Genomic DNA, 27,815 nt, shown 5'->3' with positions numbered 1-27,815 from the left:
GTTTCAATCAAGCTTTCACCTTTGAAAAAGAGCTACACTGTAAGAGCAAAAGCCTCACAACCTTACTGGTTTATAGCTTAATTTAGCCCAATCAGATACTCATCTGTCTTTCCTTCCCCATTAGCAAGAGTCACTGTGGCATGCAGATAGACAGTTCTCTGCATATGGAGGGGAAGACCAAAAGGGCTTAAACCCAACACACAGATCCAAGGCATGTCAGGTAGTCATTTTAGACTGTCCCACAGCCAACAGAAAGAAAGGAAGACCTCATGAGAAGGCAACTGAGGACTGGGTCCCTGTGCTCTGAACATCCACCTTCACCGAGTACCCCAGTAAACACAATGAATGCCTTATTTACCTGTGTCTCATTGAAGTCTTTCACACCAACACAGTACACTGTTGCTCCGAGGTCACGTGACCGATTAGCCTGAAATAAGGAAATGTAGAGTGACAGATAAAAACGCGAGAGAACACAGGTTTCTGAAAGGTCTCAACTGTAAATTCACTCTCTCCTTAAAATGAGAAACCAAGGGCTTACCAAAATCTAGTTTTAAAAGTCTTCCTCCCCAATTCTATAGAAGCCATTTTGTCTGCTGCTACAGTAGCTACATGTTTGATAAAACCAGAGGCAAGGCATTTGTCTTTTTTTTTTTTTTAAACCTAATCTGCTCGCCTTCCCAGCCATTCTAACTTCGTAACATTCGTCTGTTCAACACATGCCACACAAGACAAAAGATCCATTTTCCTCTCCTGCTTTAGAACATATCCCAGTAAAACAGTAACCTAAAATATTTTGGTATTTACTACTCCAGACATCTGTGCCTGGATTCACAGTATCCACAGGGAAGGAGACATTCAGTCTGCCTGCTACAAAGCTGTATCACTCATTACTTAGACAGCATCTCAAAGAAAGGTTCGATTCTTCCAGGATATTCCATGGGCATGCAGATGAAGTTGCATTTAATATTCACGCAAGAGCCTTTAGAACAGTTGCTTTTTATCCACATATGAATCAGATAATTTAATCATATTTCACCTGAACAGGAACACCTGACTCAGAAAATCTGTTTCCAGAGAAGACAGTAGCAGATAGATTACATCAGCACAAGGCTGTAACAGTTCAGATCCTTAGATAGTAAAGTACTTTACAAGGAAAGTGAGCATCATTCCAGTTTTATGGAGAAAAGCTTAAACCCAGAGAACTGAAGCAACTCGCACTAAAAGCTGAGCTCAGTATCTCAGTTCCATTAGCTCACTGTTCCTCCCCAAACTAAAATAAATACAACACTTTTGACCTCTCGAGTTGCTCATACATCTCTAAGAACAATCTTATGTTTCTCAGGGACTCTTGATTTCAGAAGGGAAGGAAAGGAGATGAACAACAGATAGTAGAACTCTAGACATGCATTTGCGCTGTAGCATTTTTGTTTCTATTGTACAAAACGACCATTCTTTTTATTATTGCATTTAAAATTGCACTTTGGAAAGAGGAAAAAATCCTGCCTGTAGCCAATTCATATAATACTTAGCAGCACCTTCCAATTCAGTTCATCATAATTTATGCACGAATGTCAAGTGAGAATTGGTTCATCTCTTCAGCAACATCATGCCTATCAAAAGGACTTCAGTAAGAACATTATATAGCAAAGCTTGTTACGTGCTCAATTACTGCTCAGAGTATTTTGCATAATATGCTAATTTAATGAGGGTGTTAAAAGTCATGAAAATACATGCTTGAATCTTTGCTTTTAAAGCAAACAGCTCAATCTTTTTTTGAAGTTTGATTGCTAACATATTGGCCTCATCTTTCATTTTACATGCACAGTCAATTTCTTCATCCAGATAAAAGTGTCTAAAATGTTGAACAGCCTTCCTTGGTGAGGTTTCTGGTTAGGTAAGCATCCCCAAAATCAGATGTATTTTAGCAAAAACACTAATGAACTTCTAAGTATGAGTTGTATTAACTCTAAAAAGAATTACTTAAATATGCATCATTAAACACTTCTTGCTAACTGTATTGGCATTCACCTTAGCTTTCTCTTCCAGGCCCAGTTAAGTAATGGTAAGTTCTTTTGCGATACACAAACCCAGTTGTTCCAGCAGAGAGAAGCTCCTATTTTTGTGCACCTAAGGTGGCTAGCAACTGCTCAAAAGCCCTCAGCCCTTGGGGCACCCGTCACTGACACAGCCATATTTTCAGCAGTAACAGGACTCCAGCTGCATCCAATATCTCACTTTTGTTGCAACTTACATGCAACTTGTCACCTAAGTTCCTGGAGGCTAAAGTTCCTCAAGATGCAAATAAGCATCAACAGGATTGAGAAAGCAAGCACCTATTAGCCTGTCTGCTGCATCATACAGCAGCAAAATACTATTGAAATAGAACTAAACTCTTTCAAGTGTCCCCCATAGAGGATAAGAGCAGCTTTTTGCCCTACAAGCATTTTTGAAGACTTGGAATCTTCCCATTCAGAAACAGGATCGGAAATGGAAGCGTTTGTGCAAGTTTCAGAATAGATCATCTGAAAGGCTTTTCAGTGCTACGGAAGATCATAGAAAGAACATTCATCCCCTTACTTTGGTCTTAACATTCTGTAAAAGAGGGAAAATCCAAAGTGAGAAGATCTTAGTGTTTCCCAAGACATTCCAGAAAACACTGAAACTTTTCAGTGGCAAACTCTTGTTTCTCCCCCCCCCCCCCTTTTTTTTTTTTTAAACTGGAAGTATTGTTAAACCCCTATCCTTTCCTATAAACAGTCTCCGCTTTGAGTCAGAGATGTTGCTGCTGTTAAGACAGACCTTAACATGCTGTAAGATGCATATCTAAAGAGCCTAAAAATTAAGTTTTGTCACCGGGGAAAACCGTTTCCCATATCTTTTGCTTCGGAAGCAGCAAAATCAGATATTTTACTGTCTCCCAGGCTAACAATGTGGAAGAGATACTCTTACCTCCCTCTCCGAGTAGAAAAAGAGGTCCTCGTGGAGTTCTCCATCTGTCAACGCAATGATGACACTTGCAGTTCTGTAACCTAAACAAACAAACTACTTCAATAAATAGAACTCAAGAACATCATGCGACTCAATTACCATAGAACACATCCTGCTAATGACCCCTTAGCAGGTTTAAAGGACCAGAATGATAACACCAAGTGTGATGCCCTCACCTTCTTCAGCCAACTGATTTTGAAAAAACTTCGATTTCTGCATTTTTTCCACTAGGTCACCTGTCTACAACACCACTTTTCTACCATACTCCTTTGAGGCATCACAGCGATTTTTAACCAACAATGCCTCACGACTATTTCAATATTTCAGACCACCAGATATCTGTAATCAGAGAAAAACTTCGCAAAGCATTCCTAGTTCTTTCCTGGCTTTATTGGTATGTGCTGAGTTGATACAGCTATCAACTCAAGAAATCCAAAGAGATCTTCAGCTTGTGATGAAAACCTGAACTGGAATTTAGATAGATTTGGTAGGAAAATGATGCAAAAGTCTTAATTATTCATCACTTCTACATAACATATTTGGCAATACAGTTAAACACTACCTTCTTTGTTGCATTGATTATAGCCCCAGCTTTTACAAATTTATGTCAGTTTTCAGGAGTGGCTGAATAGAATTCGTTTGCATTTCTGACCATAGATTTCCTACAAATCGGACAGAGCTCCACAGCTGCATCTTGCATAAACATTGCTAAGGAAAGTGAAAGGTTAAGTTTGTCAAGACTTCTGTCTGAAAACCTGGTAAATTATCAATCTTTGAATGTCTTAAACCATCAAGGGGATTTTCCTGCCTCTGTGAGCAGCTGCGCCTTTAATGATCTGTTGTTGAAAAGAAAGAAAACAGAACAAAAGCAACTTCTGCTGAGATTATCTAGTCTACATCTATTTGCTTTCTGACACAGGCATAAACTTGCCTTCGGCTTCTGGGTTCAGACACCTGAATCCTGTACTGAGTTCCTGACATCAAGGGACAGGAGACTGAAGTGAGCAAGATATTGTCTGGCAATCCTGAATGCACGTCCATCACTCGGTTATTGCAGAACACAGGTCTGGATACCCTGTTTTCCTGGGCCCACTTAAAAATCCTCAATTTAAAAAAATATGGTAATTGCACAATAAAAAAAGAAAAATGCTGGACAAGCAACAGCACCACAGTCATTCATGTTGCAGGTGCCAAACTCAAGCATCTAGGCTCTTTCTCTAAGAAATGGAGAAAGGTGGGTACCTCTCATACTATCTTCAGAGCCCAAAATACCCTCTGGAGGTGCCTTTCTCCCTCCATTGACTATTGTAGGAGCCTGATCGCCTACTGGAGGTGGTATAAGCCCTCCTCTCAGAGCAGGGACAGAAACGCAGAGCCAACATTCAGACTTGAGGACCCAGTTGTCCACTGCTTCTTGCATATGGTGGCAACCTGTTCACATGCAGTACGTATACAGGCACGTAAAAGCATTACCAAAGCCAAATGGAACCGTTCTAGCTATATATTCCATTCTGTTGCTGTCGTGTTTCGTGGATCAATGCCAAATCTGTGCAGACTTACTCACACACTTTGTTTTATTCATGAGCGGCCCAAAATAATCGTTAGGACTGTTTTTGTGCTCAGACATCTGGTCTCTTATCTTTCAGTTTCCAAGAAGTAATGTTTTATTTTTAATTTTGGTTTTCTATTGCAGAGAAGTATTTTACATTAATTACACGGATAGGAAGAACAAACATTTTTGCAGTTGTCTGCACTTCCTACTGGAAGTACTAATTGCTCATTGAAAAACTTGCACATAACAGCATCTCCACTCTCACATTTCAAGATGAAGAAATGGTCACCTGAGTCCTTAAGCAGAGAGCAAGACAAGTACCAAGTATTTGGATAACATTAGGCACCTGCCTGTATCTTCAGACACCTTGAGTCATCCTGGCTTCTCACCTTTGGCCTGAAATGCAGTCATTCCAGCTTGACCCTTCAAGCTCCACCTGCTCTTTTCCCTCTTCAGGCCAGATTACCTTAGACGCCATTGAACTGCTGTAAGAACAGGAATCGCCCCTCCCCACCCTTTCCTGCAGTATAGCTGAGTTACAAACAGAAATTGCAGATGTAAGTCGAGCAGGAAGGAAAAAAAGAAATTCAATGGATCAAGAGAGTCTCTCACCGTGAACATTTTCATAGTAAATCTGTTCACTTGCCTGAAATTAAATCAGAAGATTATTAGCAATAATAGAATAATAATACTTCATGGGCATCTATACATGCACCAGAAAGAGAATGTGGCAGAGAGAATGTCATGCTTGCAGCCTGCATCTTATTCAAATGCAAAGTTGCCTTTAAAATTCAGAACTCCTTCCCTCTCTCATCACTCATGAGAAAAGCAGCATAACCTTTGATTCCTCAGCCATTCCCCCCTCCAATTAATGCCAGAAATAATGTAGTCTCCTGCTAATCTACTGGAAATCACATGCACCCTCCTCGAGAAACCTCTTAAGTCCATTGATAAATATTTCCCATCACTTCTAGATGAACTACTATAATTGCCAATAAACCAATTGCAGACATGTCTTATGCTTCTGTCTTCTGCTTTACATACACACAAGTGAATTCTGCAAGAGAAGGGCATATGCTTCAGTATGCACCAATTCAAAATTAAGCAGCAGGCCAAAGCTGTACCTGCGTTTTCAAAATACTAAGAGCAGATTCTATGTTCTGAATTTAAACTCGACTTCCAGACTTTCCCTGCGAAGTCTGGGAAGTGACCAGATTCTGGGATGTGGTTTTAGCATCTCAGTCAGGTCTCCTCACAGCTAAGTTTTTCTCCACGTGTTTGAATACAATTTATTTTCACTAGGCAGACAGTTTGCCAATCCTGCAAAATACATGTGCAGTAGAGAAAGTGTGTGTGGGGGGGTGTTGGGGGAGGAGCTCCCTCACCAGAGGTTGACATGAACTTCTGAGCTTTTAGAAGATTTAGAAGCAGAAGATAGGAGCAATTACTTTAAGTAGCACGGTTTGCCCACCATAGTGAACAGGTTAGAGCCATGGCTTCAGCCCCCACCCAACTCTATCAAATCCGCTACAGCATCCATATCCAGAAGGACTTTGAACAGCTTTCCACCCCTTCAAGGGCATAGTTTGATGTGGGATTGCAATGCCAAATCCATCTGCCCTGTCTTAAGCTGAAGGGGCAGCTCTCCACAAAGCTGAAGGCAAAACGATGGGTAAGTGGCAGGGTCCAAGGCTCCCTTATCCCAGCTTGAACACTGGACATGTGCACTCCACCCATAATGTTCTTTCAGTGCACCTGTTGTACAAAAGGCAGATACCCCCATTTACCTACCAAAAAACTATTAAATAACTTTATTAAACATTGCATGAGAAGCACCTAGAAACAGTTTAAAGGCACTGTAAGATTGATCTAGTTACCCTTTCAAATCCTTCATGCATGTATGTGTCACCTCCTGGAAGGACTTTCTGCAGCTCTTCTAGCCCTTGGCGTATCTGTTCCCTGAAATATGAATGCAGACACACTGTTACATCCAAGATCAAGTTTAGCGGGAGCTGATACTCAGGTGAAGACATGCATGGCAGAACCAGATAGAGAGCAAAAAACAGTTAACCTAAAGGTCATATATACCAAGGTAATGTTTGGATAAAAGCCTTCGTAAGGATGTGGAAAATAAGGCAGATTTGCTGCTCTTTACCATAACCACACCTTCAGTTCCTGTCTAAACTGACTCAAAGATTAAAGCCTTTCCCATTAGCTCATTATAATTCAGGGTATCTGGTTGGATCTTTTGGAAAGGCACACTGACAGATCAGTTGTGGGCTAAATGGGGCAGGCCCCCACGTTGCTCCATTGAGTCGCAGGCACCAAACTCTGGAAGCCAAGTACAGGCCAGAAATCTTTCAAACCAAGATAAAGCCCCTACAGTGTGGGTGGGGTATGTATGAGCAAACTATGCTATCTTCATGGGAACAGGATAAAGTCCCTGTATGCAGGACCACACTGACATCACAGGTCTGAATGCCAGAAGTCAGTTTTGTCCCAGCACTCCTACATTGAAATCAAAGAGTTTAAGCACTGGAGAAAGCTACTGTCATTTCTGCTTAAAAGTCAATTCTCAATTATAGCTTCGGTTCATTTCTAAGCAAACTGAAGCTTGTTGAACTCATCCTTGCAAAGGCACAGTTATGCTGATGCCATCAAAAAGATGAGTCTCAAGTAGGCATTGATCTTTTTACTTCTGGCCCCAGATGGGCTCAAAGAAAAAAGATAAAATAGAAAATTTATCTGTAACTAAGCATACTAAGAAATCCAAGTTGATTTTGGATCCTTCAGCAAAGTTTACAGCTGCCAGACACACATACTTTAACAGCATTAGCCCAGTGGTGCACGTAGAGCAGTGCTGATGGACATATAGAAACATGATTGAGACAGGATGAAGCTGAAATCCAGAAAGTGAGACCTCATTGCACCCGAGCTGGGTGCTCCGTTCTTAAAATATACACATCTCCAAGGCAAAATTTTCAGAATGGGTCTGTTTCTTAGAGTCCCTACACATTTTCATTACTTAAAATAACACCCATTTCAGTGATTATCACACACGCAATCTCACACTTGCAATGCTGATTGCAACAGTGAGTTAACACTATCCAGTCCAAAGAGCAGAGCATTAATCCCCAGAGACACAAGAGGCTTTTGCCAGTGATCTTAGCATCAGACATTCAACAACTCAGTCTGTACCTGTGATATCCCAAACCAGGTTGTACTTTGAGCTGTATACTGAAGGCAGGCTAGGGGCAGATATTTCCTCCATTAAACTACCCCAACACTCCTCCCCCCAAACCAAAGCTTAATATAAAATCCAGAGCATTTCCTGTGATCACAACTGCTGTTCTTCAAATGTGAACACTATGATTTTGAAACAGACAGCAAAGGCCTTTAAAGTAAGTGACAATCCAGTCCCATAAGATGCAAAGAATTTTTTCACAAGGGATTTAAAGCACACCGAAATGATCTTCACGTCCAGATGCCGACACATCAGACGGAGGCAAGGGGGAGATGGAAAAGGTTTTGCCACTTCTCCCATTCCCTGCTAAGAAGGACCAGCACCAACTACAGGACTTGAGTGAAGCCCACATTTTATCTGTCCATCTTCCAATAAAACAACCAGCAGCTCTCCAGTCAGCTGGGTTTTGACTAATGATGTATCAATACCCTGTTTGTAGTCAACATTTCTAGGACATCCAGGTAAATATGAAATGCATGTGCATTTCCCATGTGGAAATAAGCCTTGTAATTTAAAACCTTGAACAGGCCACAGACCTTTGCCATGGCATGTATTTGCAGGGTGGGAGACAAAGAAAGAGGAAGAGAGTCAGGTTTTCCTCTGGCACCAATTTAAATATTGTTAACTCTCCATTTATACCTAACTGTTGCAGTAAATGGCAAAAGACATTTAGGCTGGCTGGGTTTAGTGATATTTAAGGTTGGTATGCGTGTGGACTGCTCTTCAGGAAAGTGGCCAGTTTCCTATTCACTCCTCTATAGTAGCTGCTCTGGTATGCAATTTCATAGACATCCAATATGTAAAACACATGCTGACTTATACAGTCTTCACATGTGTTACATATTTCTGCTCCACGTGGCAATGAAGTTAACAGAGGAAGCAATAGCAATTAAAGGACCTTGTCCAGCTCTTCCTAAAGGGGGGGAAAAAATCTCAGATTTTTTGCAATTAATTTAGGATCTACAGTGGGATGACAGGAACATGCTTCAGAAACATCACAATCAAACTGTCATCGCCAGAAAGTATACACCCTTGCAAACCATCCTAGACACTCTGCTTGCCTATAACAACCTTCAGGCCTCTAAGAAATCATTTTCTTCTGTGTATCAGGAGTATGGGTACCACCTACTGCTTTTTAGTTTGTTTTTACGGGAAGGGAGTTTTACTTATTTGTTCGGAGCAGAAGCTTCCTAAGGATGCTTCAAAGGCAATGTTAATACATTCTTAGCTTTGGATAGCCAGAGATACCTCTGTTTTACCCTTTCATCCCCAGGGTAGGAAGGGATGAACTCCCCAAATCAGCGTAAAAGGCACCAATAAAAGAACCCTCAAAAACACAGGATTAAAGATCCAAGTCTGAAAGCTCTCCCTAAGCTGTCTCAAAGGATCTGCTTGAATGATAATGGAAATTGGGCAGCTAACTCCCTAAACACCTGATGAAAAGCTTCAACACAAATCTTTTGATTTTACTTCTCCCCTGGCTAGCTCTTCACTCTGTCTCTGCTATATCTTCTATTACCTTTCATATTGCCACCTGTACAAAAAAGCCACCTCCAATCACTTGCTCATCTCTCCCTCTGGTGTGCAAGGACATTTTATCATGATTAAAGTTAAGGATATAATGATGTAAAATTGAAAATGCTGTGCGCTTGTAAAGCCACACTCTTTCTGCAAAGGGGTTGCAACCTCAGATGGATACGAAAAGGGAAAGTAACTGTACAATGCTCAAAACACACCACACTTCAGTTAGTACAATGAAAGCCTGAAAGCCTGTGGAAGACCAACTCCCTCAATGAAAGCTGTTTGAGTTAAAACCCCAGCTGGCTCTAGACAGACATTTAGAAAATTAAATTTAGAAAGCAGCCCTTGCGCTAAGATGCCTTGGTGCATTCTAGCAGAACAAGTGTCATGTGAAAGTGGTCAGGTGATTTAAACAGTTAACCTGAGCATCACAACGAGGTCACCATACAGCTCACTGAATTGGCACTCGCTGAGCAAGAAAGGCAGAGGAAGCTGCGTGCTCTTAAACTTCTTACCTGTCTTCTGTTAACCTCATCAGAATTGTCCCTCTCGTTGAAAAAACAATGAAGGACATCCTCAGCTGTGGGCTGGAGAAGGAGAGACAAAAGCAAATGATTTTGGTAGTCTGCTCACATACAGCTCACTATATGCTTAACACCAAACACTTAAGGTATGTCTCTGGTTGCTCTCAAGATTATAACTCAACAAGGTGAAAGGAGACAAAGCAGCAAATAGTGCTTTGCCCTCGATCTTCCCAGTTGAGCCAAGCCAAGTCCTTCTAGAAAACACAAATACCATTTGCATCATGATCTTCAGACTGCAGAGGCAAGAAAGGCTTAAGTGCATCCTGATATCACCATAGAGATGAAGGAAGGCTGACTATGTTTATCATAACACATTCCACCCACTGACCCAGCAAATTTTTCATCCAATCAAGGCATTCAGTGCTGGAAGCTACAGTCTCAGACCTCTCCCTGCAGTCCCAAGCTTCTCCCTCCTCATGCTACATAGTAGCCAACCATCTTAGAAAATGAGGGTTCCCGCCCCACAAAAGTATAATTTGGTCCACAGAAGTCAGGCAGGGTGAAAAAAAAGTCGATTTGCTAATTTCCTCCTATTTCCCATAACAGAATAATACCTTTGGGAAAAATTCAAAAGCAATCGAAGAGATGATCCGAGGAAAGGATCGAGAACTCTTACAGCAGGGTCCTCTGGCGTAAGGCAGGGTGTGCTTCTTGACAGAAACTGAAAGCCGGTTTCGTAGTAGCTAGCACACACCTCATTTGGTTACCTGCAAACCAGCATTTCTTACCTTATGAACTTACGGGCCAAATGTTCCACAAAATGATATATTTCATTCCAGTGGTGCAGGACACTTCCTGATCTATGGGAACAATTATTGCAGGAAATATTAGTTTAATCACTGCTGTTGTATAGTTTTCCCAGCCTAATGTTTTGTTAGACATCATTCAGCTAGTCATTTCTTTTTTTTTATTTAACACTCACTGTCCTTTTAATAAACTTTTCAATGAAATAGGAAAACAGTAAATCACATTTCCTACTTAGCTCTGAAAAGCAAGAATAGATAATTTACACTCCATGCAAGTGTTTGAGGCTACGCTTCACAATAACATATAGCACTAATGTTAAACTTTTAGCGCAGCCTTAAACAAATAACCCAGCATTGGTGCAAATCCGTCTCTATATAGTATTTTAGGTGAATTCCACTGACTCACTCAGCATACCATTGCGCAGAGCTTTCAGCTCAAGTGCATTTTGGGAATAAAATACACTTGGAAGGAGGAACCGATTCTTAAGCCTTTTTAGCATATCCACTATGCTAGTGATTATGAAAAGCAAAATACCTTTGGTCCACATCTCAGCCCTTCTGGTTCATTCTATCACCCTTCAGTTAAAGACAAAACAGATTGGACTCTAGTTTTGCTCCTCAGGAAAGTTAGCCAGGAATTTTAAAGGAATGAGATTATTCTTCTTCATGTTGTAAGAAAGGAAAAAGTTAGGTTATTCCAAAATCTTTCAGCACTAAATGTGTCTTCTGGCACAAACATTTACATCAACGTTGGCATATTAATACTGGAAAAAGATTTCCTTACTAGAGTTGGAAAATATCATCACCTATTTCAATTCACCAGCTACAATTAAAAATATTTACTAGGGGAAATAACAATCCCAGCTTTAACAGAAACATTAATTATCAGCAGCCTGAGGCTGGCAAGAGGAAGTTGAAATTATATATTTTTTTCATTTCACAGAAAAAGGAGAGGTAGCCGACATCCTTGTTCTGCCTCAGATCTGAGTCCAAATGAATAGCCATGAATAGATTCACCCAGATATCACAGTACCAGTATGCTCTGCATGACTTCTTCAAAGCACAGCAAACAGGCAAACCACACTGTACAGGTTACTCAGAAATTTCCTGTCCCGTTCCCCCTAGGTCTGGTTTTTATTTACAGCCATTCACTAAAAATCTTGGCCTTATCCACTTGTTCCATGATACCATAAGCTATTCCTTCTCTACATGGCCCCATACGCCCCTAGGCAGCCTTAGACAGGGACATGCAACACCAAACCTTGCACAGGTACATAAACATAAGGTCCATCTGGCAAAACAGCAAATATACCACTAGTTCTCTTTGCACAAACAACCTGATACCAGTTGCACCTATATATGCGAGTCTGATTTAAACATAACCTTATACACACCTCAGTTTTGTCCATTGTCATAACAGACAGCCTACAGAGATCTAACCACAAGCAAATGCTAGTAGCTCTAAATTATTTTTTGGCTCTTAAGCATACAGAGAGCCGCTCTTCGCAACAGACCAGGACTCAAACTCATTCTTGGTCTCCCTGCAAATAGGTATCAGGGAGCACCAAAGAAACACCGCCAGCAAAGGCCTTGAGAAACTGATCAAATCTTGCAGGCAGCAGGGAAAATTGCTGTCTTTAGCAGGAGGATGACATTTGCCCTCAAAAACAAAAAACTTACCCCCCACTGTATATTCAAACTACACTAAGTTTTACCCACCTTTGCTCAGCATGAACTTAAACCCAAGCACACCACATACTCCCCATAGAACACATCCGTGAATGTTTTTGCAGGAACCTGCTCCTTCAGATTTGTGGAGATTTGCCACTGCACCCTAAGTATGTTTTAACAGCAAAGCTGGCATTTCTGGCAGTACTCTTTCAGAGATTCCAAAGGCTTCCTTAGCAACACAGGAGCTTTCTTATACATTTCCAGGCTAAGCATCCAATAGAACAGACACACACACGTGGAATCTTCCCCTCACCCTCCCCTCCAAGGCACAGTTGCAACAGTATCTAAAAAACACAAAGCCAAAACTTTGTTAACCATAAAGCAGACAGCACTACCTCCTTCAGCGAGATCTATGCTGGCTTTAGACCATGCATCAGCCTCTTCCTGAAAAAAGTACGCCTCAAGTTCCATGTAGCTTCTGAACCACCTGGTAGCAGACACTATCCCAGAAACCAGGATAGGTGTCACAAAAGCAGGTACTAACCAACCTTCTCCTAACCATCAGATAGGAAGACTATATTGTATTTCATGTTAAGCAAAAGCTTATTAGCTCTCAGCCTCCACCAATACAGAAGCTCTATCCAGCCCTCACTGAGAACAGGACTCTGCCCTAGAAGCTGCACTAGTCTAAAAAAGAAAAAAGTCAGTGTGGTTATTCCTTCCCCTTTATTACAATCCTCCGAACAAAAGTTGATGTGTCTCTTTAAAAATTATTATTACAGCAAGGCAGCTGAGAATGAGAACCAGCCACAGAGCACATATGGTATGTAGGTCGTCATATAAAACTCATTTTCCATGGCTTTGAGAAGCCATGCATTTTTTGAAAACAGCGTTTGCCAGAACTAAGCTTAAAAACCAATAGCTTAGTTCAGCCATGTGCCAGTCAATAGCACATTAAGTGTTTGCTTTTGCAACTGTTCTTCTGCTGGTCTGAAGCAGTTTGAGCCATTTTTCAGCTATGCAGTATCTTTTAATTTTCCACCTAAATATGGTTTCAGATCCTGCTGCCCCCCTTCCCTTCATCCTTGCTCTGTTCTCCCACCAAGACCCTTGTAGCCCCTCTGGAATAAAACTCTAAACATCTAAAGTCACAGTTTTTTCCATAAAGCCTTCTCACACATCTATTCATATAGAAGAGAGGAACAACTCAAAGTTCAAGAGCAGCAGAATGTTAAATCTCTATTTTAAGAAAACTTCTTACCATTGCTATTATCATAAAAACAAACCCACCCTAGCCCACAAAAGAAAAAGACAGGTTGTTTTCAGTTACAGATGCACTGGTGTGGAGTAATTGCATTGGACTACAATCAACTCTTCATCTGCACCAGAGCAAGCTAAAAACATGGTCCCAAATTGAAGGCTCACACCTTTCCTGAGAGTGCAGTATTCCTCCCAGCACAGCAAGCTTTCCATCTCTAAGTAGAGAGTTGCGGTGCATTTGCAGTTAATTACTCCACCTAGTCAAGCCCAGGTCTCAGTGGCTATAGATGCACAGGTGTGCCTTGAGAAGGGCATCTTAATACATACAGGTCTTCTGAAACAAACTTCCAGACTTCTTACAGTCTTCACCAGGCAAAAAAAATCACTGGACAAAAGCAAACAAACCTTTTTGTGGTCAGAGGGGCTACAGACATAGCGACAGCTTGCAGTGTTCACCTCCACAGCTTTCAGCTGTGTTATTAGGAAACCCTGCAGTAAAAGACCTCTGTCCCTTGTAGAGCCTCTCACAAGAAAGGCCAAGAGCTCTGAACAGCAGAAACATGTCTACAGCCTAAGAAAATAAAAGGCAGTTTAAACTAACTTGTATCTCTTTGTACTGTCAAAGTGAAACAAAATTATTAGCAAGCCAGCACTGCGCAATTTAAGTAAAGGTTTGCACTGAAGATTCCCAATTCTCTTGCTGGAGAAAAGCCCAATAAATGGAAATTAAGAATAAGTAAACCATTATGCCTTTAACAAGAGAATGATACATTCTGTGGTCAACTGTGCTGGCATTTTGTATATCAAACTAAATCCAAGGGAGAAAGAAATTCCACGTGGCTCAATTTCTAGACTTGGAGAGCCAGGCTCTGGCTAAGTCCTACCCTTCAGCAGGTGCTTCTCTTCTACCCACCGCAATGGGATGCACCATAACCCAAAACTGCAGCAATTCAAACCTGCTTACAGTTTGGCTTTATATTACACTGCTCTCAACTTCAGGAAGAGCTTGCTTTTCCAGGCTCCCGATTTCAGTTTCTCCCATTGTACTTTCTGAGAATACCCATAGCTTTACTTCTATTTCACAGCTAGAAGAAAACAGATATAAATCCACAAAACCTTATCAACAGCTTCATACCAGTTCTACATGCAACGCAGCTCACAAAAGTATAAAAGGACACCCAAGTTGATAACTGATGTTGATTCAAATTCTCCTTAAACTTCTGTATTTTTGGACTGACTTCAAGGTGTTTCATAGCTGTCAGAGAGGTGGCAAGAAGTAGTTTACATTGCATTTACCACAGGCTAAGTACACACAGAGAAGTCTTGATCATCAATGATTTCACATACTAAATTAACTCATTGCAATGTGTGTCCGCATTCCCACAGCAGACTCAGGTTTGAATTATATTTATTCAGGCAACAGGCAAAAAGGCACAGGAAAGTACACATTTCTCCACACTATCCTGCTAACAGCCCTCAACTCTGATACTAAAACAGAGTAAAACATCCTAAGCCTCCATATCCTTGCAACCCTGTCAGCCTAACAAAATGCACACCACTGCTCTTGATTCAGGCCTGTGATTCCAGAGAGATGATCAAGTAATCATCGACTAGCTCAGAGCCTAGGTCAATGAAGATCAAAGATTAATTTGAATTTATTTCCTCAGACACTAGATTTTTATCAAGTACCACTTAAAGGCTTTTATTTCTTCAGATTAGAATAGCTAGAATATTATCCAGCCCTGTAACAGTCCTGTGGTCAGCTCTCCTGGAACATTCATGAACCCAGGAAGCTGTTCATACCGATCAGTCTCTCTGCCTGGTAATGCAAAGTATTTCTTGTCTGCTTTCCATCCTACTGTGCCCCCTAACTCTCCTACTCTTTATACAGGTGTAAATCAGGACTTAACTCTGCTTAAATCATGGTAACTACAGCCACTAAAACTAGACTCAAAGAAAGAAATATCAGGGTCTGTATAGCAAGAGTTTCATTCAGTACAATTGGTTAGAAATATTTCAGCTGACTGGCTGAATAACAAAGGGGTCACAGGAAACAGCTTGGATCACTTGCTTTTTTTTGCCAAAGATCTTTTAAAGCCTAATTTTCATTCATGCATGTACAGTTTTTGCATGTTTTCCACACATGGGTTTAAAATGCTCACACAACAAGCAGGAGCATAGGAAACACAGCTTTTGACATATATAGATTACAGCAAAGGATTACAGAAAGGGTTTATTGTTCATTGTTTCCTACCTGCAAATCAATTCCTCCAGGAGCTGCCACTATCAAATGTTCAGCTATGCTGGTACTTGGACACTACAGCACTAGACACCATGTCAGTTGGGTGGGTTGCTCATAGTCTTCATTAATCACAAGTGATATTTGAGAATAAATGGACAATGTCAGCAAAAGCAAATATTTGCCTGATGCTTATGAGCATCATCTCACCGCTTCCTCACTCCCCCATCTTAATGGAGACCTATTGTCTTATCTCACATCCAAGCTATAAATTTTTTGGCACCATCTTTTGCCATACATTTCGATAGCATTCAGCCTATAGGAGTCTCAGTCCATAACTAAAACCTCTGAACACCACAGCAATGCAAGCAGTAATAGAAAAGGATATACTATCTAGGGCCAGCTGTCTCAACAAGTCACCCAAACACACTGCAAGCCTTCCTCATCTCCCACCACACTGAGTTCATCTTGGTTTGACTGTCAGTTTGACATGCTCAACATCCTGTAGGACTAGATCCTGCATGCTACCGAAGTAGCACATACCACATCCACAACTGTGCTTTAAACACCACTTACATCTTTACTTGTAAAACCCTTTTTGCAAAGAAAGCCCAAGGAAGACTTATTAATCCAGTCTTAATTCATATAAATACAATTCCACTGTCTTCAGTGAACTCGCAGTCAGGCAAGTCTGAATTTCAGGTTATCTGCTTGTCTCTTAACACTGTTTTCATCCTTTCAAGTTAGCTGTGTGTCAAGCAATTATTCTGAAGATACCTTGCAAACCTTAATTTCCTCCAGAGCTGGAGACTGCACTGACAATAGCACAATAACTTCATTTTTGCTTGGAGAGCAGTTGGCCCACCTTGAACTGCAGTTGTCTGGGGTGTTTTCGTACCGCTTTTGAAACATGCTTTTGCTAGTCTGAGGTCCAACAGCCACAGCACATGAGACCTTCAAACAGGCTTTTGCCAAGTCCCTGTTGCTACCTAAGTGGTACTAGAAATCCTCTTGGAAGTGATAAAGGACATGCAAGTGCATGCATAGAGGTTAAGGATGCTACTGTAACCTAGCAAGCACACCTGCTGTATTTCAAGCTTCTGTTCAGTTTGTTACATGCACACCATGGCTGCAAGGCATAAGAGGAAAACATCAAAATTATTTCTGACTGACTGAATTCCCTTCTCACAACCATGAAGAATGAGAGATTCGCTTCAGGTCCTCAGAGCATGCCATCTGCAGCATCATGTCTCCAGCTGTATGCAGACAGCCTGAGGAAACCTGGTTTCCCTTCAGCAGTTCACACAGCATGTTTGCAGGAGTCAGAGGAGAACACTGCAGGGAGATAGAGAATCACTCCATGAGAAAAGCCTATGACACTTTTTCTCCCCTCAATGGGTTTCACGTTAACTTTGAAGGGGCTGTGTGTGTCCAGAAATGTGCTTGAAGAGCCAGTGTTTTGACAAAGACTGTGTATAGCATAGCAGCTGGAACATGTTGTAAGAGCAGCACAGATACAAGGTGCTAAAGGGACTTAAGTAGTCACTAAACCTAACCAGACATTGAGGCAAAAGGGTCAGTAGAGGGCTCTAGCACTGGTGGCTTCCAGAGCTGTGTTTATTGTTTTAGTATTACTTCTTTGATCCCTGAAAGTAGGTTGCTTAATATTTTAATGGCTTTCTTCCACCATTGAAATTAACATCTCGGGTTTCAGACTGAAAATCCTTTCTGCTTTTGTGTCCTTTATCACCAAGGCTTTAATTATTTTTAGAGCTATTTCAGTTAAAAGCAGCCAGATGAGCCCCAAATCCATTATTACCATTTCCCAGTTTGCCTGAAGGCCTCTATAGGCATCTTATCCCTCTTGTGTTCATCACTAGCATGCATGAAGGCAACAAGTGAAGGTAGGAATGCCAGGCTGAATAAGACCCAAGCTTTATATAACTCAGGCTTAGCAGCAAAGGAGCAAAAGACAGTTTTAAAGAAAGAGTAGTTATGGAAAATCTACTCCACCACAATAAGCCTCTCATCAGCCTGCTCAAAGGCTAAGCAGACAATCAGGTCCATAGCATGTTAAACACATGAGCAGCTAAACACTATGACATTCCTCCAAGCTCCACTGGAGGCAAGGGACATTTTTATATCAGTGACTTTACATCCGACCCTGTTTATTTCTGCACAAGAAAAATGCCAGAGATAGTGATCCTGCAACTTGTTACAAAGCAGGGTTTATTGTTGGATACCTTGATACATACACTGAGGTAACCTGCCTCTGTGAAGTTTGGCCCAAACTTCACATTTCCACTGAAATTCACAATCCCTTGAGCAAGCCTAAGTAGTTACGCCTTTCAGTGGGACAGTATGGGGGGCGGGGGGGAGAAGGCTGTTAAAATTATGCTAGCTCCAACACATAACAGAACACAGCTATCGGATTTGAAAAACCCTTCATTTCTGCTTCAACTTTCAGCTTGTGAAAGCTCCCTGCACTACAAATGACAGTTCATTTTCCCCCTATCTAGCCATAAGAGCAAGTATTCCAACTAACAATAGAATATCCGAAGCAACAAAATGCATTAGATATAATGATCTTTCCACTGAATGAAGTAAAACAAAAATGAAAATCCCTCTCCCCTAGAGTATTTGGGCAACAAGCTTACTGAAGTGTCCAGTGTACTTATCTTACTTTTTAACCCAGTATTTTGTAATAGTGCGTTATGTAATTCAAAGTCTTTTATACTAATGGAACGTGGGAGCTGCTGCAAAACGTTCATGAGGAGGAGTTATAAAGCTTTATCTGCAAGCAGTTTTGGCAACTTTAAAATACATTCCTCTCCATTAAATTTATGGCTAATAACATCAATATCACAATGAGAGAATATGCTCTGGCATGCACGTTCTCCAGTATTCCCCCCCATTTTTTTGCTAAAAATAGCTATTTTAAATTAAGGAAACTGGGACAGGCATTTTAACGAGTACTTATTACACTTTTAACTAAGTTATTTTATTGCTTCAATATGAAGCTCTCCAAAACTCAGCACATCTCTGTCTCATATTGTTCAGAGGACAATCTGAAGGCCTTTAAAGAGACATAGTTACCAGTGCCAAGATGATGACACTATCAGAATAGTGATGAACAAAATGAGTAGGAAGTTATCTCCAGTGTAAACAGTTAAGCAGTCAAAATACGCATTTAATTAACTGGAAACAAAGAAAACATGACTCAGAGTAGGGAAAATAAAACACACTTTAAATAAAGCACTCCTGCTATCTTCCATCACAATGACAAAAAAACCAGGCTCCTTCAAACTGACTAGCCACCTTAGGAGACCTGTCTTTATCTGTAAGCTGCTTGCACTAGAACATTTAGAGCTAACAGAAAAACGATACAGTAGTAGTTCTCCAGGCAGGCTCGTATTTCCTCCGAGTTTCCAGCTACAAAATTAGTGCCTGCAATAGTAACTCTCCAAACCTTGCTTTTCTGAGTTCCTCACCCTTCACAGTTCATAGGGATATCAAAGGTGTGCGCTGCTCTTCTCCCAACAACTGTCTTAAACTACAGGATGAAGTACACATTAGAACATCCATACCAGCCACAGCAAAGTAAATAGCTTGATTTACAGAACACAATGGGATTATATACTAGACTCACTAAAGAAGCTACCACAACAAAAATAAAACCAGAACAGTAAGGACTTTTGCAGGTCCCTTGGGGACGCAGCAACTTCTACAAAACCAGAATCCAAAGAAAATCTCCTCAGTGTCAGTGCATGCCATTCCAGTTCATGCCTTGGAAAGATTTCTCTGAAAAAGAACAAAGTAGAACTGACTTACTTGTCTAGAATGAAATACAAATCAAATCCTCCATAACAGGCAGGACCACCGTTCTCTCTCTTTCCACCTTGTCCATCACAGGCTAGCAAAAGTGTTGCTAAAAAGAAACATTTGAAGCCAAATCTCCAGATTCTTTCCTTTGCAATGGCCATTATATCCAGAAAGAAGGAAAAAACTCTTCTTCCAAGGCTCCTTTATTTCACAGACTTCCCCACAAAAGCCATTCAATGACCTTTAAATATATACATATATATTTTACTCCTTAAAACTCCACTTGCAACAGTTGTCCTCAGAAATTGCAAGACTTTCCCCCTGTTTCCCTTGCACTTCTGTTTCTTGGTTTCAGATTTCAAGATGCACAATACTGTATTCCACCTTTTTTTTTTTTTTTAAAGGGACTTGACCCTGTCTCACTTGCAGCTCTCTGAAAGCAGCACCATTGTTTTGCAACAGAATGAGCAGCCTCCTAACAAATCTTACTTTGTCCCAGACTTAAGAAAATATGGGGGAGGGCTTGGATTTCTTTTTTTCTCCTTAGTTATTATTGTTATTATTAAGGATGGTAGGTTTTATTTTTCCTTGAGGGAAAAAAAAGCTCAGCGAATGCCACCTTGTGGTGAAAACTCGGGCTGACTGAAGTGTCTTCAAAGACATTAATTACATCGTTTGTGCTCTGAGCATACTAAGCATGTACTACAGCAGCTTCGGGCACAAACAGAGAAGCAGCTAGCTTACGGGAGCTACACAGCATTACGCAGACACAGCTTTGTTTCCCACACAGACCATTACCTGATCTTTAGGCTTAGAGACCAATATAAACCTGGAGTAGCTTAGCAGTATGTACTGAAGCTAGTCTACATCCCAGCAAAAACAAGCCATGCCACATTTACCCCCTCCTATTTTCCTCATCCTGAGGAAACACTAAAGCATTTTTACCAAGCATTGCCAGCGTTGACAAGGCAGGCTTCTCCCTCTAACTATCCTTAGAGGGCTCACTTCAGCCAAAGTCTAAACCCTCCCTCTTCCCCAAGAGCTAGCCAGGAAACTTTGCTTCAACCTCACTCACATCTGCTGCCTCCCTCTACAAGCAGCAGCACAGGCACCAAAACCCACCAGTGCAAAAAAGCTAGCTTAAAAAAAGAAAACACTTCCAAGACAGAGGAGCCCACATGCTAAAGACCCTATCAGCCCCCAGGACAGGCAGCAACTAAATCAGAGGTGCAAAGGACAAGGCTTCCCCCTCTTCACTCCCAAATCCTCTCAGGCTGCAGCAACACAGCTGGTCTCTGAGTGCTAACTGCCGATTAGCTGAGCAGCTTCAGGTGTTGGCATTAAGCACCACAGCACCTGGGCAGATTTCGGACAGGGGAGTGCACTGGAGCCAGTCTTTCAAGCTGTTCTTTGTTGCTTAAAGAGTTAAATTTGTCTTTTAAAAAATTCTTAGCAAAAGTTGACAATCTGAGGAAAAAACAGGAAAAGCAGCAGATTAGGTTTCATGGGAAAATGACAAACAGCATGACAGACTTTTGACAGAAGTGGAAACACCTGGAATACAAGTGAGTCAGGCACCTTGCTGCATCGATGATTAAAACTTTGGGAGTATTCTCTCTCCCCACACCCAGTTATGCGCATCAAGTACACCAGCTCCATCACCTCTGGTGTGAACACTAAGGAGACATGGGCAAATGCCAGGTACCTCCCTGGTCCTACTGTCAAATGCTGACCAGAGCTGACAGAAATAGAGATCCCTTGGAAGTCAAAGCATCTCAAGGGTTAGTCAGGGGCAGAACCAGGTGTTTTGCAGATGGATATTTTCAGCATCCACACCTAAATTCAAGAAGTTGGGAGTGTGCATGCGAGTTTCGCTTCCTCTCTGAGTATGAAGGAAGAATAGTAACAAGGCTTGTTGTTGTGTAGGTAAAGATCTATGTGAGGTTATGAGATTTCCTATCGCAGGCAGGAACGAGACCCTGGGAAATGTTTGAGCGCCTTTTACTGAGGCAGCTGCAAGGCTGCCCAAGCTGGGGGTTTGCACCTGCACCAACCCTGGGTGGGCAAAATGTAAGGGGAGGAGCTTCTTTTTGGGTAGTGCTGAAAAAGAGGTGGAGGAGGTGCTTGCTGGTTTGTATCTCTACCTGTTTAGGCTCTGTGTAGTGATGCTGCTAGAGGGTACAATAGTGTAGAGCTATGGTTCCTGCAGCCAGAAGGCATATGCTAGCTAAGCAGAAAAGGTTTGGGATTTTAAAGTCTTATGTGGATGATCTTGAGTAGGCATAAATGTCTATGGCTGTTGGGCTTGTACTGCAAAAATTGTTGTAATATGCATAAAGAGCTTAATGCATGTGTTTACGTACTGTATTGTGCTAAGGAAGGGATGAGATTAATTCATGATTTTTGGTCTTTTAAAGAAAGTGAGCTGAGTGTAGGACACAAAAATGTCTCTAAATAGGAAGGGTGTAAGAAAAATTCTCTCTCTGGGGACTACTGTGCTGTTTTTGAGCAACTTTAGAAAAGTATTTAGGGCTTGATTCTGATCTGAGCTACAGTCAGGGCAGTGTTATTGCAGTCAGAAAAAGTATCTTGTTTTCACCAGCTTATGATCTCTGTCTGTCTAAAGATTAAAAGCAGACCAAGAGCCTTTTTCATCTGACCTGCCCTGAGATGAACAAATATGGAGAATTAAAAAAAAAAAAAAATTACTGTACTTGGGGAAATAACTTTGGCCAGAAGCTAGCGGGGGGATGGAAGAGGAGATCAGATTCCCTGTGTAGCTGTGGATTCAGGCTGACAGAAGGCCCAGTAAAGCTTGGGAAAAAGCCAATGAATGAGGCATCAGAGGAAGCTTAGAGCATTCTGAGACGGAGGGAGCTGCTGACAAAACGAAATATTGTGCTTTGTGCTGTAGCTTTGATTTTCTTCTGGGCTAGTCCTCTCCTATATGTCCATCTTAAGAATGCATCTATCTGCTTATGGTCGGGTAATAGCGGCAAAATGAACACGATGCTCCAAGAAAGGCAGCCCATGTAAGAGACAGGAAGGGGTGTGGGGATTCCTGTCTCTCTGTCCCTCACTTGCTAAAAATATTAGAAAGAAAAATGTAATGAAGAATGTAGCTCTGTATGTGTGTTATATTCTGTACGAAAGAGATAAGGAAAGTGTCTTAATTGCATGCAGTAGTTAAAGAGTTAATTAAGCTCCAGCTACTACCCTTGGTATATGACTAGAATTTGCATATTGTCAATGATGGGGAAAGTGTTAAATAGCATCTGCAGATTTTCTTGTTTTATCACCTGCTCTCCCGTATGTATCTGGAGGACCTTTCCTAAAAATCACAGCTGGGAAGAAGTTGGTTCTGTCAGTTTGTGGTCACAGTAGTGTTGCTGACAGATGACAGCATTGTGGGGGTTTTGTGAGGGCTCATTTGTTCTGGGGGTTTCTTGGCAGCTGGGGAGGTGGGCAAGTTTTGGTTTGCTTTGGTTCACAAATGTCTGACCTGTAAGGTAGATAATGTTTTTTGTCAAGATCTCGCAATCCCATTCCTCAGTTTTCAGGGCACTTTGGAAAGATACAGCTGCTTTGCATGAACAGATGAGATCTAATGAACTGCCAACATTGATTATTAATATTATTATCACAAATATATCAGCATCGTACAGGAATTACTTCCCTATGTTCACTGTAGATGTGTCCTTAAATTCACTGGCCATATATGCAGATTATGTAAATAAGTATAGCTCTTTTAACATCAGTAGAGCTGTATTGTTTTCTCCCTTGAGGATAGCAGACTATTCTGTGTGATGAGTGGCACCCCCTTTACATTTAAACTGTATTTCCAGTAAAATACAAATCAAGGCTGACACCCAGTGGCCAAGAGGCTTTTTCTTTTCCGAGTTGCTCTCATTTTTCAATGGGATCAACAACTCCTTTATCTCTTGCTTTTATCTGACTTTGCCTTTCTTTGATTTTGTTTGTCTCTGTTATAATGTGTAAAGACGTATTGCAATATTTTCCTCATGACTAGAATTTTTTTCATTGGCTTTTTAACAAGGGCTACTAGTTCATGGCACGTATATGTAACTTCTTCCTGAAGAAGAATATTAGGCTGAGTATAGAAAAGGAAAATATATGCCTTGTGATGTATTAAAATCAAATAAAGCATTAGAAAGTACAGTGTGGGGAATAATTCTGCCATAATCTAAGGCAGCCATACGGTGTTCCTTTCCAAGTCTTATTTTTATTTCTAGCCAAACCTAGCTAGGAGCGGTGCAGGAAGTCAAGTGAGTTGCAGTCCCCTTCCACTAATGCTGTATAGTATAGGCTTATATAATAAGGCTATGCAGATCTTGGCTCCCTTCCCTCAGCAGTGTTGTGTGTCTATTCCTTTTGTTTGCTTTTACTTCAACCATTTCCAAGCAATTTGTCAGCACTAGTGCATCCTTGCAATGCCTCTGCAATTGACTTCTATGTTCATGTTATAGTTGGACAAGATTAAGGCCAGTTTATTCAAAGGAGCTTCTGTAATTATGGGTGTCTCTTCTCGCATAATCAAATTTACACAAAAAAGACCAGCCTGGTTCCCACTGATCCCAGATTTGGACCAAAAGGTGAGGGAGGCATTAGGGGCTCCTGGCTTTTAGCACTTGTGAGTATCAGGTGGCTGAAACTGACCTCCCTTCTCAAAATCAAAGCACTCAAAAGTATCTTCTGAGAGGTGGAGCTTCAAATTTCTGAATGCTCTAATGAGCAAGTCCAAACCACAACACAGGTGTCCTGATTCTCAGCCCCCTGTGACTCATAAGAATGCAAACTGAATATTCTACTTATGAGTCTGCTCAAGGTGATCAGATATTTAACATGGCAGTAGTTAGCCCTCTGGGAAGATTGTTAAGAGTGCACGCACCCTGAAAAAATGAAGTCTAAGTAAGGTGCTCTTGCTTACCTAGAAACATGCATCTATCTTTGGCTTGAGCAAGTGAATATGCAAGCAGCACTGATACAGCACTGCCTGTTTAAATGGGTATTAGGTTCTTATGCAGTTTGATTTCCAGTGGCTTTAAGGAAAAAGGGTAAGCCAGATGCCCAGCAGGAGGGAGCAAAGCTGCACAGAACAAAAGATTCAGATCTACTGACTTCATTTTGCATAATCCTAATGAGATTTAAAAATAAGTCCTACTGCATTGTTGGATTTGCAGTGTCTGACTTGCTCATTTCAAACTGCTGTAAATACGGAGAATGCAACCATGGTGTTAAGAATTGTTACTTCAGATGTATTCGCTCACGCTCTGAAGGCTGTACATCCTTTGCAGGAGGGACTGCCTTGACTCTGTCTTGACAGTGCCCAGGACGATGGTGTCTGATGTCTCACGGCATTATCAATATAAGCGCAGGAGGTGCCTAAATCTAGCATATAGCACAAAGGGCAGGAGACGTGTCCCATTCCTGACCGTCTTGCACGGTGGTGTTCTGAAACACATGCACCGCTTCTGCAATATTCAGGTTTTGGTGTGGCTGTTTTTATCTTCGATGGAATTTTGTTATTGCCCCTCCTTTTGGGTAGGAGGAGGAGCAGGGGAAACTAAGACATCTTTATATCATTTCACTCCTGAAACTGGACATCTAGAAGGAACTTGGCCCAAGATTTTAAAGGCATTTCTGAATTTTGAGCTGTTCCTGTCAAGTCACAAAACTCAGTCTAACACATAATCTCTTGGCCCATTTTTCTAACCTATATTCAATATGGAGTTTTACTCCTCCTTATAAGCTCCATCAAGCCTTGTCTTTGAGGTTCAGGAGCCTATTATTCTCTGAGTGTTCAGCCGCTGCATCTCTTATGGCTTTCAATTGCAGTGAATTAGAGAGCTTGCTAAGCAGTAAAATTAGTTATTGATACAGAAATGTCATTTTGGAGCAATTTTCCTGTAAATGTGTTTCCATGGGAACAGGTTTGATGACACAAAAACGACAGTGAAGATTTGGCAGAATCGGGTGAGTAGTGGAGGAAGGAGAAAAAGGGTGGGGAGGGATATTTTAATAACATGACAACCTGGCTAGCAGATTTTGCTTAAGCAAAATTCCTTTGGATCTGGCTTAAAGAAGTCAGACTTTGAAAGAACTGAAGCTTAGAAGAACAGAATTGTCTGGAGGAAGGAGTGTTGATAAGATCAGTGAGATGCTGCAGCTGAAATTTTGCAACATCTTGCTGCTTTTCTTGTTTAGAAGAGGGAAATGCCCACACAGGGTTAGGATCTCAGTTTTGCAAGTGATCACGAAGATGGTATTAGACTGACCCAGCAATCACAAGCCCTTTCTCATCCATGCTGGAGTAAAAAATATAGGGGAACTACTTCTGCAGTCAGGATCTGTTTCAGTTGACTGTCTTGAGTCACTAACTTCACAGTCTGGAATTTAACATTGAATGTTTTAAAAGCATATACTGCTCATACTTAGCTTATAATTTTTACCTTTCTTTTGTGCACCATGTTGTCAAATTTGTCTAAAGATGGGAAAGTTTCCTTGTTCATCTTGAAAAGTATACATCTTCTGGTAGGGCACGTGATAAGCAATTATATTCTGCAAAATATGAACATAAAATTCAGCGCTTCTCTCCTACTTAGCCCTAAAGAATTTCCACTGTGTATTTTATGTATCTTAGCAAGAGAGATGGAGAAACTTTTCCCAAGTCTATTCACCTCCACACTCTTGGAAATCTAAATATAAAAGGCGCTCAGTTTAAAAAAAAAAAAAAAAAAGTCTCCTCCATATGGATCAGCTTTGAACAGTCATCAGATAGATGAAGTAACAAAGGCTGAGGTAAGGATTCATTTTTTCCATCATCCTCTGTACAAAAATGGTCAAGCAGAATTCAGCAGTTTTCTGTTAGTGTTGCAACACTGCTGATCAAGATAAATGCATGCTGTTAAAACGCTGAATGAATGTGGTGCAGAAATTCATAGAAACTTATAAAACATGGTTATAAGCAAATACCTGACTTGTTGAGCTCTGTAACAATCTAATCAATCCCTGGAAGCATGTATTACTTGTTAGCTGTAAGCTGTTTCTAAATTGCATGTTATTAGGACTGCTTATGTTAATAGATAAAAGATTTTTTTGATCAAGAATGTTTTTTGTGTTTCAACACACAATTCTCAGCCAACATGTTTCATGAAGAAAAGCTATTTGCTATAGATGTTGACAAGAAATGGTCTTATGAACTTGAAAATGAGGCTGATATTTTCTGGGAGCTTTAAAGAGGTGCTAAGTTTTCCCTCTTGCAGTAATGGATTGACCGTCCACTTGTTTTCGAGTCTAAGGATTTATTTTGAATCGAAGCTCTCAAAGCAATGAAGCTCATTTCTAAGCTGCTGGAACTATGCATTTTTCTTGTAGAAGCTGGAGCAAGGTATGTGTAAAGCAACTAAAGGGCCTTTCTGGATCTTTACTGTGCTGTAGTTAAAAATTGCATGGGAAGAGTATGTTCCAGAATAAATGTTAATTATGACTACGGTCACATTATGATTTTATGTTCACTGTCTGGTAGACAGCCTCCCACCGTTTCCCTTATTGCTAAGTTGGATAGCCTAGAAACACAAATCTATCATCACACATATGCTGTATCAAACCATAGGAATGTCTGTCTTGAACCATAGCTTCTGTGTCTGAGCAAAGCATAGCACTCAAACTAATAGTACAGAACTGGGAGAACTGATTTGAATCAGTACCCACCTCTGAAAAAAAACCCATTGAGAACAACCTTAATTTCATAGCCCACTGTTAGTCTTAATTACTGCTTGGACCAAGCTAAGGTTAGCTCTAATTCAACAGTTGCTAGACCCTGGTTTCTGTGGGCATGTAAGGGTCTACTTAAAACTGGCTGCGAATAAAAAGACAAATTGTTGGTAATTAACTTGCCTCATATTTCTGTATGAAGCCAGATTTCCTGGTCAAGGTCTTCACAGGCCTTTGCAGAAATACTGTGCACAGGGATGGTCACAAGAAAACAGAAGGAAAGCTGCCCAGATAATTTATACTGTGCCAGTCTCTTCCTATCTCCTTACAATATTAAACTAGCTCCATTAGATTTCGGTGTTAGATTGTCAAATTAATTTAGTTAAAATCAATGTCAGCAGAACGTGAAAATAAAGCTCATTGCTATTGTTTCTAATGAGCTAAGTTATATAGT

General features: G+C 40.9%; 1 protein-coding gene across 2 annotated transcripts in view; it reads right to left on the bottom strand.

The window, feature by feature from the left end:
• ANTXR1 (ANTXR cell adhesion molecule 1) overlaps positions 1–20,167 on the bottom strand; it is a 108,776-nt gene extending 88,609 nt beyond the window's left edge. For both annotated transcript variants that reach the window (XM_026111493.2, XM_064497888.1), the window contains exons 1-7: positions 19,637–20,167; positions 10,618–10,689; positions 9,821–9,892; positions 6,418–6,499; positions 5,153–5,186; positions 2,950–3,029; positions 359–427 (exon numbers count right to left, since the gene is read on the bottom strand). In XM_026111493.2, the coding sequence (XP_025967278.1) occupies positions 359–427; positions 2,950–3,029; positions 5,153–5,186; positions 6,418–6,499; positions 9,821–9,892; positions 10,618–10,689; positions 19,637–19,788 (561 nt within the window). In that variant the 5' untranslated portion in view covers positions 19,789–20,167. The remainder of the gene's footprint in view (positions 1–358; positions 428–2,949; positions 3,030–5,152; positions 5,187–6,417; positions 6,500–9,820; positions 9,893–10,617; positions 10,690–19,636) is intronic.
• Positions 20,168–27,815: the final 7,648 nt, after the last annotated feature.

Source organism: Dromaius novaehollandiae, chromosome 26 (assembly GCF_036370855.1).
Source record: "Dromaius novaehollandiae isolate bDroNov1 chromosome 26, bDroNov1.hap1, whole genome shotgun sequence".
In the NCBI taxonomy this organism is placed as follows: Eukaryota; Metazoa; Chordata; class Aves; order Casuariiformes; family Dromaiidae; genus Dromaius; species Dromaius novaehollandiae.
This window is presented reverse-complemented; position numbering and strand designations above follow the sequence as displayed.